This window comes from Drosophila pseudoobscura, chromosome 4 (genome assembly GCF_009870125.1).
Source record: "Drosophila pseudoobscura strain MV-25-SWS-2005 chromosome 4, UCI_Dpse_MV25, whole genome shotgun sequence".
In the NCBI taxonomy this organism is placed as follows: domain Eukaryota; kingdom Metazoa; phylum Arthropoda; class Insecta; order Diptera; family Drosophilidae; genus Drosophila; species Drosophila pseudoobscura.
In genome coordinates this window covers 24,244,750-24,264,329 of record NC_046681.1, presented here as the reverse complement: position 1 = coordinate 24,264,329, position 19,580 = coordinate 24,244,750, and the positions used below count along the sequence as shown (strand labels likewise).

Genomic DNA, 19,580 nt, shown 5'->3' with positions numbered 1-19,580 from the left:
CATGGGCGAGCGTTTATTATACCCCATCCTATTTGGGGCTTCAGCATAATAGTTCAATCACTTGTCGCCTCGAAAGAGCGTTCATCTGGGTGCCTCTGCGTCGCGTTGCCTCTGCGGATACTTGGATACTTGGATACTTGGCGACTCCTTTCTCTATTTGTCACAAACACCAATTTCGTGTGACAAATTTGTATGGTCGACGATCTTTTTCGTCGTTTTCGGTTTTGTTTTGTTTTGTTTTTGTTTTGGGTCTGGCCTCTTCAATGCCAAATATGGTGACTCCTTCTACGAATAGAGAGACCTGCGATGGGGAGTACTTTATGCCTAGATATGTGACTTGGGGAGTATTCAAATGGGTAGCCCCCCCCCCCCACCAGACATAGAGATGCCCCATGCTCAGGGAGACGTGCCGAGTATCGAGTGCCTGCCTGCCTGCCTGCCTGCCCTGTCTGTCTTGTGGCAGTTTGTCGCGCATTTAAAATGCAAATTATCATCATTATGATGGGCCATCATCATCATTACCATCATCGTCGTCATCATCGTCATCGTCATGAGGAGGAGAGGCAGCCTCCTGCTGCTGTTGCAGTCAGTCCCCCAGAAATGGTTTTGTTGGCAAATTATTACCTTGGCCAAAGTCATAAACATTTGGCATGTCTTCACGTGCCACAATCATTATGATCATGATCATCATGATGATCATCTCTCGTCCCTCTCTCTCTCGCGTCTCTCTATAGGAAAGGAGACAAAGTCAGTCATAAATTTGTCACAAAAATATATATACTTACATAAAGTCTTCTCAGTCTTTGGGGCCTGCTCCTCTCTGTGCTCTGTGCTCTCTGCTATCCGTTTCTTGTGTTTGCTTGTGTGTTGTCTTGGGGCTTGGATTTGTGTGATTTGTCAATCCGTCATTGAAGCGCCGTTGTTTAGTCTCGTAATTTATGAGGAGTCTCCCTCTATATGTCTTTCTTTCTCTTGGGGATTCTCCACCGCGTAATATTCATTGGGCATGTGCATACCCTTTGACTCGGAGGATATATAGACGAGGTATAGTGGGGTAGGAAATTATTGAATCAGAAAGCAAACTTTTGCGATAAGTTCGATACATTTTCGATAGATTCTACCTAACTGGGAAATGTTCGTAACGGCAAAACCTTACGGACCATCCCCGAAATGGATGGTGGATGGTCGTCAGTGTCAATAGCATATAACAATCTTCGATAACATCAATACTTTTCGATAACTGGGAAACTCTTTCGACTCTTGATACTTTTTAGATAGCATCGATTCCATTTCGATAACTTTGATACTTTCTAGTAGCAGGTCTTCTATGAAATTGTCCCTCTTTTGCTTGGAATATCCTTCATTTGATATCCCCAAAGGGTATCAAAGGGCATCCCTGCTTCGACGAAAAAGTACTCCTCCACTCCAACTCCTCCTGAAGCACCTTCTACTCCCTTCGACACCAATCGAATCACGTCGATTGCCACATTTTTGTGATATTATTTTCCCTTTTTCTCGCATTGTCAGTGGGGCCCTACATTCCCCCATTATGCTTGATCTTTTGTCTGAAACCTCTGACTGTACGTGGACCCTCTGCAGCACCCCTGCCGCAGTGACTCCTCCTCGCGCGCGACTGTTGTTGGTGTCACGCGCTGTTATTATGCAAATATTGGGCTGTTAAATTGTATGGTGCACGCGTTATTTATTCTTTAGGTCTTTATTCTCTCCCTCGCCGATGGGTCCGGCGGGAGGGAAGGGAGCAAGGAACGAGCGAACAAATCGTTGACTGTTTATGTGCTTGGGTTGGGGGTATCATTACTGGCCATTTATGTTGCATAAATTACGGCGATTAAACTTTTGTGTCATTTGCAGAAATTGCAAATCAATTGATGGTTGATTTTTATATAAGGAATGGTGGAAGTTGTCATAATGATGGCGCATTAAAGCCATAACTTTGAAAACTGTTTTCCAAATGGAAACGAATTTGAAAGAAGGTTCTATAAAGGGTTGCAACACTGTAAGCAAATAGTGTTGAAAACGTGCTAAATTGATGCATCCCAAAATGTAATGAATCTTCAAAAAAGTGCTACTACTATAGAAACCCTGACTCATATCCCCTCTCCGAGCTGACGATCTTCTATAAGCTCTTATCTGACTCAGCCCCCATATCGCTCCAGCACCAGCCCTCACACTGCCCCTTCCCCTTACTCGCATGCGCCACCTTTTCCCCGCACACAGTGTGTTGACCTATTTTGTAGTTAACCCTAAATTGTAAACGATTCCTGCACCTCAGTACCTCAGTACCCTCTCTCTGTCCCTGTCCGATGGCCAGCTCATGCCGCATTGCAGCACGTAGAATGAATAAATCCCACCTCTCACTCTCTCTCTCTCCCGCTCTATTGCACCCACACACGCACTCACACACTGAGAGTGAACTCTGGTGAACTGGCGGCTGTCGGCTGAAGGCAAAAATGAAATGGCGACAAAGGCAAGGCAAATGGCAATATCAATCAATTCGAGTCGCGCATATGTATGCCAGGAGGAGACAGACAGCCATCGAGAGAGAGACAGACAGAGAGAGAGAGCGCGAGACAGACACGAGAGAGAGCGAGTAATCAACAGCGAGAGAGAAGCAAAGCCGAAAGAGAGCAGCAACCGTTTGACTCGCGCAGTCAACGGTCGTCGTGTCGTGGACATTCGGTTGCTGTTGTTGTTGTTGCTGCTGCTGCTGCTGCTGCGCGTCGCTCGCTCGTCTATATTTACACTTGTGGCCTCTTATCAAATGGCAGCGGCGCAGTTGACTTTTTTGACGTTTGTATGGTGTGCTCTTGGCTGCGCTGCCGCTCTGCTGCTGCCTGGCTGATCTGGTGTGTGCTCTACAGTGGGCGTAAAAAGTCTACAGGCGACCCTCATAGATGGCATTTTACTGTTATCAGAAAAGTTTTAAGTTCCCCCCCCCCCCCTACCCCCTATACATACATTCCTCCCCCTCTATGTATATTCCTTGATCAACAGCTGTACGAAAACTTAATTGATTGACTGTTTGTATTTACGCGACATATTCCTCCCGTTCTTGCTGTTGTTTTTGTTTTCTGTTGAATTTTGAACGCGTCGACCGCTGCTTTGCTGCTTTGACTTTTCGCTCGGTCGTTCGGTCGGTCGTTCGGTCGGTCGCTGTTTTAAATATATACAAATACAGTGCGAGTGCGAAGGAAACAAAAACAACAACAACAACAACAAGTCGGGGGCAAAATGGGAACAGAAGAGTCAACGGCGACAACGCAAAAACGCAACCAAAAGAAGAACAAGAACAAAATGAAACACACATGAAAAGAATATTGAAAAGTTCGAGGAATATCTGCATAATTTTCATAGGCCAAAGGTAGGTTTTGGAAGACTACATAAGAAAATATTGTAATCGAAGAAACAAATATTTCTAGAAATATTTCCTTATGTTTATTCACAATGAACTTAGGAGATAGAAATATCTATTTTAAGGAAAAATATGCTATTAGATTGATAAATATTATCTTTCGGAAGAAACAGGAAGACTCCAATAGTCAGGTGCGATCGTATAATCCTAGATATATACTAGTTCTAGCTGCCTTAACGAGAAAAGCCTTTAGAGTTCTCATAGATCTATAGATACTGTACATATCTTGGTAATATGCAACAAGTGTAACATTTTCAGGAACTTTAAAGATCTAACATTTCGAATGAAAGCCAAGTTAAGACCAAAACCACCATAGCAAAAGCTCCACCACATTTTTCAATGATATCTTTACATCATCTATGTATAATACGGAGATCTACCATCTTAAAAGTGATATGCCACCCATAAAAGTAAATATGCTACGTTTTCTGCTCATAAAGGTTAAATTTCGGTACAAAATATATGCATTGCACCTATCCAATCCTTAATCAATTCCATTTTGCCGTCTATCAACGTTTCCGTGCTTTGTTTTTCGTTCCACCCTAACCAGACAGAGCGAGAGAGAGAGAGGAGGGCCAAAGAGGTGCAGGGATAGAGACAGAGGACAGACCGAGGGGCAGAGGCAGAGGCAGAGGCAGAGCCAGAGCGATAAGTTCGCGTGCAAAGGTTTTGAACTGCTTGAACTTGTGCTGTGTTGGAACACCCAACCACCCAACACTGGCTGGCAGGCAGCTAAACGGCAGCGAACGTGTCTATTTTTATATATATATAAAAAAAAACCATATATAACCCATATAATCGTACACATACTGCTACATAGAGCAGGAAATTATATTATTGACTGCCTTCTGGGCGATCGTGTTTAAGATTTATAATTGCATATTAAGTATACGACCGGGTACTGCGTGATATGCTGGGGCTGGAGGGGGGCAGGGGCATGCAAGTGGGTGGATATTCCAAATGCCTTCTTGGAACGAGGGTGAGGTAAAGGTTGACTGATAAAAGCCAAATCAAATGCTTATAAAACGTAAGTCAAAACACTTCACCAAAGACCTCAACAATTGATACATTACGTATACGCAGCGTTATCTGGCGCTGGGTAGCTGGGGTTTTTCTGGAGGTTTTGGGGGCACTCAAAAAGGAAAACCCAAGTCGCGCTGTTATCAAAACACAGCACTAAAGGCACTAAAGAACGATACCCGTAACAGAAAAGAGAGTCGATTTCCGGATTTCCCCTTGAAACTATAACAGTTCTTGCATTTCAAACTTTTGATGGTTTTATGGGCACCACAACCTTGCCACATCAATCTCTGGCCATAACTGGCTTTCGACGACGTCCGGCCTCCAAAGCACGCGGCCCCCAAAATGCACATTAAACAAGATGCGGCTGCTGTTGCTGTGGCTGTTGCTGTTGCTGATGTTGATGCTGCAACACTCACAACTTGTTAACAGGACACAAGCACAAGGCAAACACGCCCCACACAACACACAAAAACAAAAACACACACGAGAGGCAGAGAGACCCACAGACGGAGTCAGACTCGGAGTCAGAGCCCAGATCAAGTCCAAGTCCATGTCCACAAAAATCGCAGTCGTCTCCTCATTCGCTCTGGCCATAAATTTGTGGCGAACTGAGGCTTGAACTCGTATGAAATTTATGTGCAACATGCACCGATTTTGCCAGCTATACATTACAACTGCTACACATGTTATATGGAGATAGAGAAATAGAGAAACGGAGAGAGACAGAGAGAGAAAGAGAGCGGGAGAGGAGTCTGTTGTCGGCTCTTTGGCTCTTTCTTTATCGCCAAATATCAATCAAGTCCATAGAAATTCGTTGCACATTTGAGGTTGAGGCTTCTCTATAAAGTCCAGTCCATAAAGTTCAGGAGTTTGTGGCTTTTATCGACTCAAAAATCTATAAAAGAGCGCCAAAGAAATGCACTCGAGTCGAGTCGAGTCGAGTCGAGTTGGATTTTCTGTGTCTCTTTGACGGAAGTCCAAATAAAAGCGCAAGATTCATACCCTATACCCTTTAGAAGGGGTCTTTTTTTAAGGGTTTTTAAGGGTTTTTAACATTTATTTGCCATTTGCTTTAACCGAATATGAAATGAAAAAGAAGAACAATAGTTTCTAGAAGATTTCACCAGGTTTTTGTGGGAAAACGATCGTAGGTTGAACGTTTGAACAATTTTATGCGGTAAGTAGAGGAAAATGTGGGGAACAAACCCTCTAAAGTCATTTCTTTTGACCAGAATATGATCTAACAGAAGTCAGGTTCTACTTAAGGACACAATAGAAGAGTGATCAGACTCGGACTCAGACGCAAAACCAGTTGAAACGTAGAGAGTCGCGGCACACGTGGTGCGACCCTGTGACATACTTCCTTGTAGTGCCGAAATCCACTGAGGAATGGAGTATGCTTCTATGAAATATATATACCCCATCGGATGATGCTCTTTCCTTAAGGCTTCCCCAAAACGACTCGTACTTTTTCCTGATATATTTCCCAAAAAACTCCTCTGTACAGTTGGGTCGCTGTAGAGAGGTGATGCTGTTGCTGCCGCTGCTGCACAGGCGAGTGGCTCGTTTAATTGCTGACAAATTTATAGAGCGATGCACATTAATTTGCTGCGCCTAAAATCACAGAAATGCATTAGCCAAAGACGGGGTCCTCCGGTGGGTCTGTCGGTCGGTCGTCGTCGTCATCATCACCCGTCGCGATGCCGAGAGACGAGACAGAGACAGAGAGAGAGAGAGAAAGAGTGAGAGACTCCAACCTCAATCCCAAATGTGCAGCCAATGTGCAAATGTTTCTTTTTTTTTTTATTATTGCTGCCACTGCCGCTGCCGCTGTGGCTTTGCCCCATGGATCTGTGGCTGCTTTCATCTAAAACCAACAGCAAACTTCGGGGCTAGAGGCAGACACGATCTGCCAGAGCTCCCAGAGAGCTGCAGGTCCGTTCATTTAATTATCGAATTTAATTAATCTGCACTTGATTTCCTCGCCTTAGCCGCAGTCTCAGTCTCAGTCGCTGCCCATGCCCCCGCTGCCATGTCTTGGCGTGGCAGGTGCCTTTGAGGCATGCGCGCACATCTGGTTTTCCTCCTCTCCCTCCCCCTCTCTCCATCTCTCTCTTACCCCTTTGGGTTGCTGTTTCCCCACTCTAACTGTCATATCAGCATCATTTGGCAAATTGTTTCTTTTTTTTTTTAAGTTTTTTAAACCTTAAAAACATCTTTGGTTTTATATTTATTTATTTTTTCTATATTTCAGGAAGTATTTCTATTTATTTTTTTTATATTTTATGGCTTTAAAAAAAAATGCAGAATTCAATTTGCATAATTTTATGAGTCTACGAGTATCTGATGGGAAAAAGTACTTAAATGTCTTTAATCAATTTCTACATGATTTACAGTAAGCACTGCTTGAGTTTTAGAAACTTAGGGGACTTCAGATATTTATAAAAAATACTGAAATGTTTCTTCTATTGAAAGGAATTGTTCAGAAGCCGCATGAGGATGGGGCTACCAAAAACGCTACTGTGGAGGGTCAGAATAGAGCCCATAATTGCTAAAGATTATTTGTATCTTTATATGCATATGTATCTTTAATCTTGACGCGGATAAACAAACTTAATCCCTTCCAGATCATTGAATCCATTAAAGTGTTAACAAGCATCGAAGGCGATATTGATCCAATTACATAGTTCTATTGAATGTCAACACTTCTTAAACAGAAATGATTCTAGGATAATACCATATTTGACGTTGGAACCTAGGGCGGTATTCCACTTTTGGGGACTGGACACTATTGATTCACTAGGTTGTCAAATGCACATCGATTAAAAGTAATGTTTAATCGTATGATAGATAAAAGATGATCCATTTTTGTATCTGTTTATAGATTGTAGTTCTTGGAGTCCTTGAGTGTAAGGTGGAAGGAAATGTCTGGCCATGCAGGCTTTATTGAGCCTTTCTAAGGCAGATTAAACTACCAATATAATAAAAAACCCAAGAAATACCTTTGGCTAATAAGGCATTTCGAAACATATAAAAATCATACATTTGTTGACGTGATTAAACATCTAGAGCACCCCGCAGGCACAGCCAGTGCCCATTAAAAGTAGTAACCATAATCCGAAAGGCCAAAGCCATGGCTTGGGGGGGAAAACAATTATCTGCCAAGAGAAGGGGGGAGAAGGAGGAGGAGGCGAAGATGATCGAATGAGGAAGGAGAATGGGGCTCAGTAGGGTAGCACCAACGCCGGCAACACCCCACAGATGCAACAGGGAGGAGCACTGGTGCAACAGCAACAACAACAACTACAACATTGTTGAGGCTGTAGAGCGGCCCACAGAGGCATAGCGCACACGCGAATATGCAGCGAAGCATCAACATTAAACATGCAACAGAGAGAGGCAAAAAATCGGAGCGAACATCTAGTAAATTTATGAACCTGAACCTGGGCCACAAGATGCACAGAGACAGCCTTCGGAGGCGGTGTGGCACGGGCGTGGGGGAAATCAAGTAAAAATCAAATTAAAACCAGAGCAGGCAAGCACGAAATTTCTAAGGAAATTTCACCCCGTATGTGGCATGCAACACAAGATGTGTATGTGTATTTTTTTTTTCCTTCGTTTCGGTTGTTTTTTTTTTTTGTTGGTTTTGCGGTGCGCCTGTTGCGCCTGTTGAATGACCAAAACCGAAGCCTCAGCCGCAGCCACAGCCACAAAAGCGCACCAAGGCGAGGCGAAGCAGCAGCAGAGGCAGAAGCAGAGAGCCAGTGCCCCCAAAGCCCCCGACGAAGAGCCAGATAGCGAATGAGCTGAAGCTGGGGCTGGGGCTGGGGCTGAGGCCGAAGAAGAAGTAAGAAAAAACCTGTGCTAATTATTATTTAGAGCTGGCCTGCCAGCAATCTGCACCAATTTAACCAAATAAGGCGCTTTTAGCGGCCAAATGCATTGCACTGCCTCTGTCGCTGCCTCTGCCTCTGCCATCGGTTGCATGCAACCATGTGGATGGGATCGTATGGTGTGCAGAGGTGGAGAAATCTCTAGCTAAAAGTTGAAAGGCCTGGCCCCACTGTGTGTAGTCATGTGTGTGCCTGCTCCGTGCTGTGTGCTCTGTGGTGTGTGGTGTGTGGTGTGGCTCTGTGGTGTGGTGCACCTGTTTTACAGGAATCGAGAACCACAGAACCAGCGTCGTTGTCGATAATAAACTTTAATGCTAATAGTAGTTGTACATCATCTGCAATGGACCAAAAAACGACAAGGTGGAGTCCAGAGATGACAGCGTGACACGATTAATCAGAAAAGAAGTTTTTTAATTGATTTCTTCGAGAACATTAGAGGTGATGGAAAGAACAGTGATGGTAGTTTAAAATAGATGGGGTGCTCAAGGAGTATACTGTAGAAGGAGGAGTAATGGACTGGACTCTTGTGAGGTTAAAGAGGTCTGTGCTTTCATACATAAGTAAATTAATGAAGGGAACGAACTCATTCAAAGGAAAATATAACGAAATCCTAAAGAACATTGATCTTTCACCTTTCGCTTGAGGATTATCTATAGCTATGACATATCTAAAGTACCATTTGGAAAAGATATAAACTCATTAAAGCTTCTAGTGCACCTTCCTCTAATCGATAGAAATTCGGGATTTTGAGAAAAATCTGTAAAAAGATAGTATTTCTTGTGATATGGAATATATTATTAAAATGTATAAGCAATAGATATAAAAGCGTTAGAACACAGAAATTTATGGATTCCTTGTCTCTTTTCGAGGAAGAAAACTTCCTTGTGGCACAAATTATATGTCGAGATTATTCAAGGAAATTATTTAAACTCCTTACGATGAAAGTCTGCTCAAAAAGTTGTTGATTGAATAGCTAAAAAGTTTTTAACTTTAGGAAATTCTCGATTGATTCTCGCAAGAAATACTTACGAATATATGTGCTTATAATATGTATGATATATCATCTGTCAAGATATCCTGGTTATCAACTGAATTGCAAGTTATTTAAGATGCATTCTAGAACACAATAAGTTGTAATCCCAAGTCCTAAAGTAATATCTTTAATGATATTCTTTAGGCTATATTTTATTGATGATACATTCAAATAAGTTTCAGTTTTCCATTGATCTCCCAAACAATAACCATTGTAGGTTAAAGGCTATGCGGAATATATTCCATGGGAAATCCTTCTGTTCTATCTTCGATCGTGACTCACGCAGGCATCTCTTACCCTCCATCTTAAGCCTTTCAGTCCACCTTCTGGCCACTGGGTCTACTAGACACTTGTGTCTCTGGTCTCTGTGGCCGCGTGGAGCGTGTTGAGAGGTTGGGTAAAAATCAAATTCCATTAAAGCAATTATGCAGTACGAAGACATGGGCCAGGCGATCCGACAGCCCGGCCAGCAGCAGCTTACCTCAATGAGAAGCGCAAAGAGAGGCGCGACACACACAGATACGGATACCCAAGCACAGATACAGATACAGATGCATTCGTCGAACGGTTTCCAGTTTGTCCAGTTCAAATGGCAGAGGTGTTAATAATTTATGAAATTTTTCCTTCGGTTCTTGGCCATTTTTTTGTTTTTTTTTTCCTAGACTTTTTGCGGCGGCCGTTATAGCGCGGCAGAGAGAAAAAAAAAGAGAAAAACTATTGCCATTTCCGTCTTGTGGCGCGCTCTGATTTGATTTGAAATTTCAATTTGCTGTTGGACCTCTGGGGGGAGCAGCAGCGCAGTGTCATGAACCGTTAGTGCTGCAACGCCATGCTTTTTGCGGTTGTCCAATGGAGGCTTCACTTTGAGGCGGCCATGGAGCAGCAATGGAGGCTGTTCCAGTTTCCAGATGGCACTCCATTTGGCTTTTCCCTCTGGAATGTCTCTCTCTCTCTCTCTCTCTCTCTTTCCATCACTTGATGGCAATTTGGTGTTGGCTTTTTAATCAAATATTTTTGTGGTGTGTCTTTATGGGAATCGAACTTCAGGGTGGAGTCGCGTTTTGGGAAATTTCATTACGAAGAAAAGGAATTCTATGGGGAGGTAGCGGTGCCTCTTTTCCACTGGGGCATATTTGAAGAAGGAAAGGAATGACTTTGAGGCGCAGCACAAATTACCCATAAGCGAACGGATACATTCTTTGGGACAGACACGGAGAGAGATCATTCCATAGGGGCCATAGATAGATGTTTAATGGTAAAAATGCTCAAAAATGTTTTTTTTTTTTGTATTTTATCAAGTTTTTTTTTAAATATTTTTTTTTGTTTCATTTTTTATAATTTTTTACTGGTTTTATTATTTTATTTTATATTATTTTATTTTTTATTATGATTATTTTATTCTTTTGATTTTGTTAAATTTGTATTTTATTTTATTGTCTATCTATTTTTTTTTTAATGTATTATTTTCGTATGTTTTTTATATTTTTGTACCATTTATACATATAAAATGTTGTTTCTTTTGCTTAAATTATTTTTTTTTTATTTTATTTTATTATTCATCTGGTTTATCGTCTTCGAAATCACAAAAATTCTATCCTAAAAGAACCCTGATTCACCAACCCTGCCATCACATGCCATTCAACTTCTGAGGATCACAAATTCCCTGAGATTTCAGTGTGTGTTTTTGGGTAATTTCCCCATGGCGCTGTTGAACCGAATGTCATGCCCCCTGTGAATGGCCTAGGCCATAAAGATAAGGCGGGGGCTACACTTCCTACAGCAAATATGAAATACGATTAAATGGCACCAAAATTCTGGGTAAATGCGGGCCAAGTGCCGAGTCGCGAGTCTCGAGTCGCGAGTCGCGAGTCCCGAGGTAAATGAAAAATCAACAGATCTCTAATGAACTTTGAATTACTTTCACACACAACAATTGAACTGGAGCTCCCCAGAAAAGAAAGAAGAAAACAAATACAAAAGGCCAGGCAGGGCCAACAAATATTATCAGTGAAACGGGGCACAATCTTTAACACCTTTTGATGATCTAATAAATGCGACATGATTTTCGAAAACCCAAAAAGAATTGAGACCAGAAGAGAGGGAGCCAAAGGGGGGGTAAAACACACTCACAGACAGCGAAGACATGATGAACCATGAGAAGGCCATATATGAGAGTGTGTACTAAGCCCCCAACCCCTCACTATATAGGAATAAACACATCATCATCATCATCATCATCATCGTAATACATATATAGTTCAACTGGCACTTGGACAAACAAGGCGGCGGCGATAAGACCCCAACGGGCCAGAGAGCACAACACTTGAGATACAAGAAATCACGTCACAAAAAGCCAACTGAAACTGAGGCGAACGATGCAGATACAGATACAGATACAGATACAGATACTCCGATAGATAGACACCTCTACAAATGTTTATCTGTAAAGAGTAAAGGGAAAAGCAGAAGAAAAGAGCGTAGGAAAAATAGCAAAGAGGCCGAAGAATCGAATTGAGTTCGGTTCAGGGTTGCCTTGCACCCATAGATAGGCCACCGAATCGGTCGTTTCCCCTCCCTGATATGATACCTTCTTTATATACGAGAACCCTGTTTGAACCCAGTGTCCCCTAGAGGGGCGATAACAAAGGCCCAGTTTGCATAAAGGGTAAAGGGGGGGAAGGGGACTTGCTCTTTGGTTGCGTATTGCTGCGGCTATTTGGTTTTTAAATGAGGTCAAAAAACAACAAACAAACCAAAAGAAAGAGAATCAGCTGATAAGCCGGGAACTCTCCATTGGACTCTCTCTCTCTCTCTCTCTCCACTCTCTGCACTTCATGCAAGTCAAATGGGAAGCAAGCGGCTCTGGGGGCCACCGAGAGGGCAACAACTATCGATGATTGCCCGGTGGAAGGGTTTTTTTTCCACAAGGTCTCTCCACGTCTAGACTCTGGCGGGTGTGACCCTTCAACGACAGCTGCTGCTGGGAAAGAAATCTATCAAAATTCGTACAATTACTCTTTCGTTACTTATTGTTATTATTATTGGGGGACATATTTTCCATGACTGTATGAAAAATGGTCACATGACAGGTCGATCCGCCGACAGCTGTGTTTGCCAGCTCTGAACCAAATGGCAATGAACTTTACCGTTTTCAGAACCTCAATGCGCTTCTACCTTATGTCTCTCTCTCTCTCTCTCGTTCTCTCTTTGGGTCTTTCTCTATGTGTGAACGTGCTCGGTCCTAAGTTTCGATGTCGGCGTCGTCTATTAGTACTATTGACACTTGTCGACCCAGCGTCGCGTCGCGACCAAAATGCGGCCTGTCACTGTGCGGATCATTCACAGATACACACACACACACACACACACAATCCCACGCTCAGGTATGGGCACGACATCAACAACAATAACACAAAAGCACAAATATGATGGTTGAGACTAGAGAATACCCAGCTTTGTAGATAACCCTGAAACACGGCAAAGTTATCCAAATAGAAGTTTCAAATGAATCATATGGGTTCAAATTAGTCTAAAAGAGAATTTTGTGGAATTTTCAGCAAAGAAGAATAATGCAATATTGAATTATTGCTTTATTTTGTATGTAAATATTTTGCGATTGTAATGATTTTCGGTAATTCGGTAGATAATAGCTTTATATAGAATTCTACCAAAAATGATCAACATATCTTTCAAATTCTGGAAACTACAGACTTCTTTAGATAGATCTTTATGAAGATTACTCCAGATATCAGAGTACCCACGGGAGAACAAGGAGGCGGAATTAGGCACATCGTTATATACAGATGGATTGTTTATCGGAATCTTTATTGGAAATCTATCCCCCATCGTATCGAAAGTACTTTCTTCTACCTTCTACCTTGCGTAGGGCGGGAGGCGGGTAGGTGCGTACCTCTTGATGAATCCAACATACCCTTGTGATCCACGTGTGACGCTGGTATAAACATAACATCCAACTTGGAAAAAGTCAACAGTGTCGCGCCTGGCACATGTTGGGTCTCGGTCTCGGCCCCCTGTCTCCCTGTCTCCCTCTCTCCCTCTCTTTCTCTCTCTATCTCTGCGTGCCCTCACCTTCCTCATCGTTCTGGGGTCCGTTGCGGTCGCTGTTGGCCCTCCCTCCACATCATCATCATCGGCTTTCGACATTCGGCATTCGGCACTTAGCACCATTGGCACCAAGCGATGCCAATCAGCCACAGCCAGCCAGCCAGCCAGCCAGCCAGCCAGCCGGCCGGGCCCCGGCCATTGATGGGGTCTATGGGGAGCGCTGAGCAAGCGACGAGCGATCTACGACAAAAATATCCAATCCCAAATGCCACCGGCACAGTGGGGCAAGGGCATGGTTTTGGCAGGAAGTTGAAAGTGAAGCTTTAATGGAATTTAAAGGTATAGGAAATATATCTGTAGAGTAGTTATATCTGGCGATCGAAATTAGAATTAATTACCATTTGGATTATCTTTCAAGGAAGTTTGAAGATGGAATCGTTAGGAATTTGTTAGGAAATAATCAGAAAGATACCAGACATGAAAGCTCTGCCCTTCACCGCTAAGCTACTCTGTGAGAGAGAAAGGTAGAGAGCAAACGTGCAAAGGCATGAATTTTAATATTTGTGGCGTGCAAATTGTAATAGTTTAAAGATTACCAAATAAAAATCTTTTCCATTCAAAATACATTTCTTTGAAGATATATAAATTCTCTATCATTTAGAGTTTCAACTAATTTGAAGTACTATTACTATTCCTAATCCACTGTTCAGCCACTTTGGGGCGGTTTTTTTCGGTTTTCCCTTTCTCTGTTCTCTGTTGGCCGTTGTTTTAGCTTTGGCTTTGGCTTTGTATCCCCCCCACAACTTAATTTCTATGCTAACCAATGATAAACTTAATTTTATGATAACGCACGACCAAACATATTAAAAAAAACATACATACTATATAAACGCCTATGCCAATCGCCAATCGAATCCGAGATGCGGATGAAATTTGATACGAAACCAATCCGCAGGGTTTCCAGAACTCCGAATCTGTTTGTGGCTTTGATTTTTCGATTTCGATTCCGATTCGAGTGGAGATCGTAACGAGCTTAAAACTACAAATTGCTGTTAATTTCGATTGTAAATATTTCATTTAATTATTTATGCTGTGTGCTTGCTTTTTGGTTGCTAAACAAGCGAGAAACGCCAAAAAGGGAAGGTCTCCATCACCAGCTCCACCTCCAGGTCTGTCCCCCAGTGTGGCTTCAATTTATTTACACCTAACTGTGGGCTTGGGGCTCTCTCCCTCTGCCCAAAGGTCAATGCTTGTGTGTGCCGGGGTGGGGGTGGGGGGGCACGCATCGATACACGTATTTGCTTTTTAATTTTTGCCATTTAAATTACAATTAAATTATTTATATGCCAACCAAAGTAAATAACTGACAAAATTGTATACACACGATAAATAAACAATTTATGCGCCCTGCTCCCCTGCCCCTCCCCTACCCCTCCAATGGCTGTCTGTGACGGAAGTTTAAACCGCACCATAAAAGATCAATGTATGCGAATGTGACATTGTCTTTATATACAATTGTGTGGTTCTATATGTATCTGGATTTGTGTCTGTATCTGTAGAGGTGTGCGTTTTTGTATTGTATACTTTGTACTCTTTCTTATGGGGAGTACAGGGATTAGGGGTAGAAGCTTGGACATGCTCTAGTTTGGAGGTTTTCCTTTGAATTCCAGTATTTTTATAACCAAAATGAAGAAAATAATCACCTTTCTCTCTCTCTATCCCTTTCACAGAGTAGCTTAGCCGCTAAAGATTAGTTTGTGTAGATTTTGGTTTAAGTTTAGAGATTTATTTGTATTTTGAACTATGATTTAAAGAGCGAGATCTTAAGAATAGCTAAGGATCACTTAAATATCAATCAATGATAGGGAACTGTTGATCAGGGGCTGGTTCCTTAGAAGCTGCCTGATTTCCTTAAGACCTCCAACGACTGATCATTAGAAAAGGTGTCTCCTTATTGAAATTTCAACAACTTATAAAATGTATTGGCAAAATGGAATACCCATGAATCAAAAGCTGCGATTAGAGCCTATTGGAACTTGTGGAGAATATTTTTTAAGGCAAATAAGAGGCGGCCTGGGATTAATTTGGATTCATAATCTGGCCTTTGCGAATATTCTTTTGGGGTCCTTGGCGGGCCATAGATATGTTGACAAGATATCGAATAAAAAACCTGTACTGGAATACCTGATGAGTAAGGAACTACCTTGATCATATACAACGATGATCGTAGTCATCCCTTTTTCAGTATGTATGCCTTATTCTTACCTCTTTCTCTTCTATACCCAAATATAGAATGCCATACCGCACTGTACAAGTACTCCACTATACTGTTGTGTTCTGGACTGTACTACGACTAGTTTGCGAATGCGTTGTGCCATGTGTGCTGTGTGCACTTTTCGCACTCTCACTCTCGGTCCCACTGGGCAAGACACCTCAAGTGTCACCCCGATAATTAGCTTAGGGGTTCAACATTGCAGGTCAATGGTTTTGTTAACATATTATAAGTTATTTTAACCTTTGGCCGATTTGCATGCGACTCGACTCGACTCGACACTCTCTTCCCCGAGTCGAGCTTTCCACTGGGGGGGCTAATTTTGTTCAGTAAGCTTTCGTTGGGGTACAGGCACGCACTGGGGTCTCCCTCTGTCTGTGAAGTAAAAAGCGTGAATCCACCGTCCACTAGCACTGTTTCACTGTACTTTTTGTTGTTGCAGGTAACGCACCCACCGACATACTGCAGCAGAAGCCAGCCAAGGCCACAACAGCGATTGTGGGTGGTCGCAGTGCAACGCAACCCACGGCGACCCACGACCACGACCGTCATTTTGGCTCCTCCTCGTCGGCGGCGGCCACCTTGAGCGCCAGCTCCACCTCCAGCTCCAGCTCCAGCAAGCGGAAACATCTGGAGCGTCTGGCCAGCGATCTGCGGTCCCAGCTCCTCTCCGAACCGTTCTCCTCCGGCCCAGGCTCTGCAGCGAAGATGCTCAGCGAACGATCGCTGCTGCTGAGCGGCTACGGGGCGGCCATCGAGAGCACCGCCAAGAAGCTGAGCGAAGCAGCCACCGCGGGGGGTGGCGGCAACTCCAACCAGGCCACCACGCCCAGCCACAGCACTGCCACGGCCACCTCCTCGGCCTCGTCCACGTCCTCCAGTCCGTCAGCGGCTGCGGCGGCCGCCTATGCCGCCCTCTATCTGGAGAAGGTCAAGAACGAGAAGATGTCGCCCATGTCGCATCTGGATGGCCACAAGGAGGGTCTCCACATGGATGCCACGCCCATGGTGTCCATTCACAATAACAACAACAACAACACCATCAACAACAACAACAGCAGCATCAGCATCAGTGGCAGTGGCAGTGGCAACAGCATCGGCGGAAGCGGAAGCGGAAGCAGCACCCTTGGCAGCCATCAATCGAGTCAGCAGCAGCAGCACCTGAGCCACGGCGTGAAGAGAGAACGCCTCAGTCCCGGCAGCAACAGCAGCCACAATGGCGACATATCCGTCGGAGCATTTGCCAGGTGAGTGACGGGGCTTTTAACTCAATAAAATATGAGTATTTCAAGATAATTCAAAGAAGATGAGAACTCAAAGGGGAGTAAAGTATCGCAAGAAGTCGTTAGATGAGTAGATGAAGCAAATCGAGTTGGAGATGAGTAGGAGTCAACTCCAGAAGTCACTCTTCACTACCAAGCTACTCTGTGAGAGAGAGAGACAAAGAGTGCGCGAGGCAAGGGAGTCGCCCTAGTCGGAGTCTTCCTTTGGAGGAACTTTATTGAGGATTAAAGCCTAGAAAAAGATATTCCATTCCAAGTCGAATTATGGGATCACCTTAAACCTTTCCATTTATATCTTCGAGATTTTTAGGCTAGTTTTCCATGGAGGTACATAGATGAGAGGGAATCTATTAACATAGTAGCTTCTTGTCAAGACAATCTATGAGGTTTTCCTAGAATTCTATTGGAAACGCGTATGCTGCAGCTCATTCGAATTAATTTGAACACGAAATTATCAACAGAATGGAGGCCATCCAACCTTTAAGAAAATATCTCTACTGAATTTCTTCCAATCATCGAAAGAAAGTTTATAAAAGAGGCAAAGATTGAAAACGCTATAAATTTAATATCTTCTATAGCTATGGGTGGGCTAGGAGAATCACTTGAGTCTTTTGCTTCAAATGGTATCAAATATGTTTCCAATAGTAGATTTTATAAAGGACAACAGAAAGAGTCAGCCGACTGGCTCCACACCATCGTTAATTTTTCGCCTTATCCTTATCCTTATCCTTCTCCTCTGGCTTCTGCTGCTCTTCCTTCTTCTCCGCATCCGCGTTCGCCTCCTCCGCTATGCCACTCCCGCTCTCATCTTCGGATACATTTTTTGAGCCTCGAATCGCCGATCCACTGATAATGCTGCCGTCGTCATAGTACATCCGCTGATAGTGTTCGCGACGCAGCTCCTCGAACTGCTTGCGGCGGAGCCGCAGCTGCCTGATCGAATCGGTGTCCGAGGGCCGTTCCTCCATGTCGATCTCGGAGTCGTCGATGTCCAGGATGCATATCGTGGCCTCCGGGCGGCGGGCTACTGCCTCCGGATTGTCGCCAGTGCGGAGGATTGTTTGTTCCGGAACGACGTTGCTGGGCGGGGGCGTGTGCACGGGCGTATATTCCACAGTCTCTCGCTCTGGCTCTGGCCTGGGCTTGGGCGCCGACTCTTTCTTGTCCTCTTTGCCTTTGTCGGCCATATTTTCCAAAGAGATGTTTATTATTGTTTATTACATTTTTTAAAATCACATAAATTTCATGGATAGTTTTGGTTGCGAGAAGGAATGAAAGAATATTCGCTACGAGCTCGAGTCCGAGTCCGAGTCCGAGTCCGAAACTATTTATCAAGTAATTTGTGACCGCCGCCTCGATGGCTGTCAGCGCCTGACAAATTAATTAACATTTTCATAAATTAATACCTCGAAGAAAAAAGAAACCAAATCGATGCTGGCTGCTGGCTGCTGCTTCTGTTCGCAGCCCGAAAGTAAATTAATCAAAGCCACCAAAAACAAAAACAAAGCCAACACAAGAGCACGCTTCTGCTGTCAAAAACAAAAAAACAGAACAGAACAGAAAGGCAAAAGCAAAAGCAAAAACAAAGAAAACCAAAGAAAAACGACTTGAAAAACTTGAAATGTAAATGCAAAAAAAACAAAAATAAAGAAAAGATCTACTCAGATCAGCAGCAATTAATACGCACAACTAAATTAATGGCGTCAAAGATTATATTTTAACTAATATAAATAAAAGCCATTTATCAGCACCACACAAGCGACATTGGGAGAAGGAGGGGCGACGAGCTTCTGGGGAGGGGAGGCAACGATGTTGTGATACCCTTCACCAAAGAAAATATGTATTAATTAATACTAATTTACTTAGTAGTTTATGGATAAGTAGATGCAACTTTGTAGATTCATCTAGGGCTAGTTTGGACCAGTTTAGAACTCCATATCCCAGGACAAGGCAATCGAAGTAAGCTACAGACTTAGAGATACATATCTTACAGACTCAAACATATTCTTTAACATTTCATTTACCCAAATAGCAGATGAATGTAAAACCTATCCTTTACTGCTAAGCTACTCTGTAAAAGGGAAGCTCCTTCTGGGCTACTGTTTTCGAGTCCAGCGTTCTACGAGTATCTACCAGATCATGTTTGAATTTTAGAAAGAATTCTACTGATTTTTGTAAAAGAAAACCCTCAAAAGTCCCCATTTATTCCATGAAGATGGAGATTTAGGTACAAAATCGTTTCTCAGATACAGAGGATGATGCATAGTGGCATATCCTCTAATATTTCGAGATCTATAAATTTATATCTATAAATATCCTATAAATTATGCTATTATTGCATTCAAATGTATAAAATTATGGCTACACCATGCTAGTTTAGGCTAAAAATATCTATCAACCCATCTTTGGATAGAAGATACAACCTTCTGCAGAAATTGGGCATACCCGCCCCAAGAAAATGTATCGCAAAAACAAGAAACATAAACTAGCCTTTGGCCACGGCATAGATGGAAACAGATGAAGTAACGACACAAAAGATACATAGATACTTCTTTGGAGATACATTTTGGGCAGGTCG

At 43.1% G+C, this 19,580-nt stretch overlaps 1 protein-coding gene across 2 annotated transcripts in view; it reads left to right on the top strand.

Annotated features, from left to right (window-relative positions):
- Samuel (SAM-motif ubiquitously expressed punctatedly localized protein) overlaps positions 1-19,580 on the top strand; it is a 74,102-nt gene that overhangs the window by 27,489 nt on the left and 27,033 nt on the right. For both annotated transcript variants that reach the window (XM_033379682.1, XM_033379683.1), the window contains exon 3: positions 16,162-16,966. In XM_033379682.1, coding sequence (XP_033235573.1) covers positions 16,162-16,966 — 805 coding nt within the window. The remainder of the gene's footprint in view (positions 1-16,161; positions 16,967-19,580) is intronic.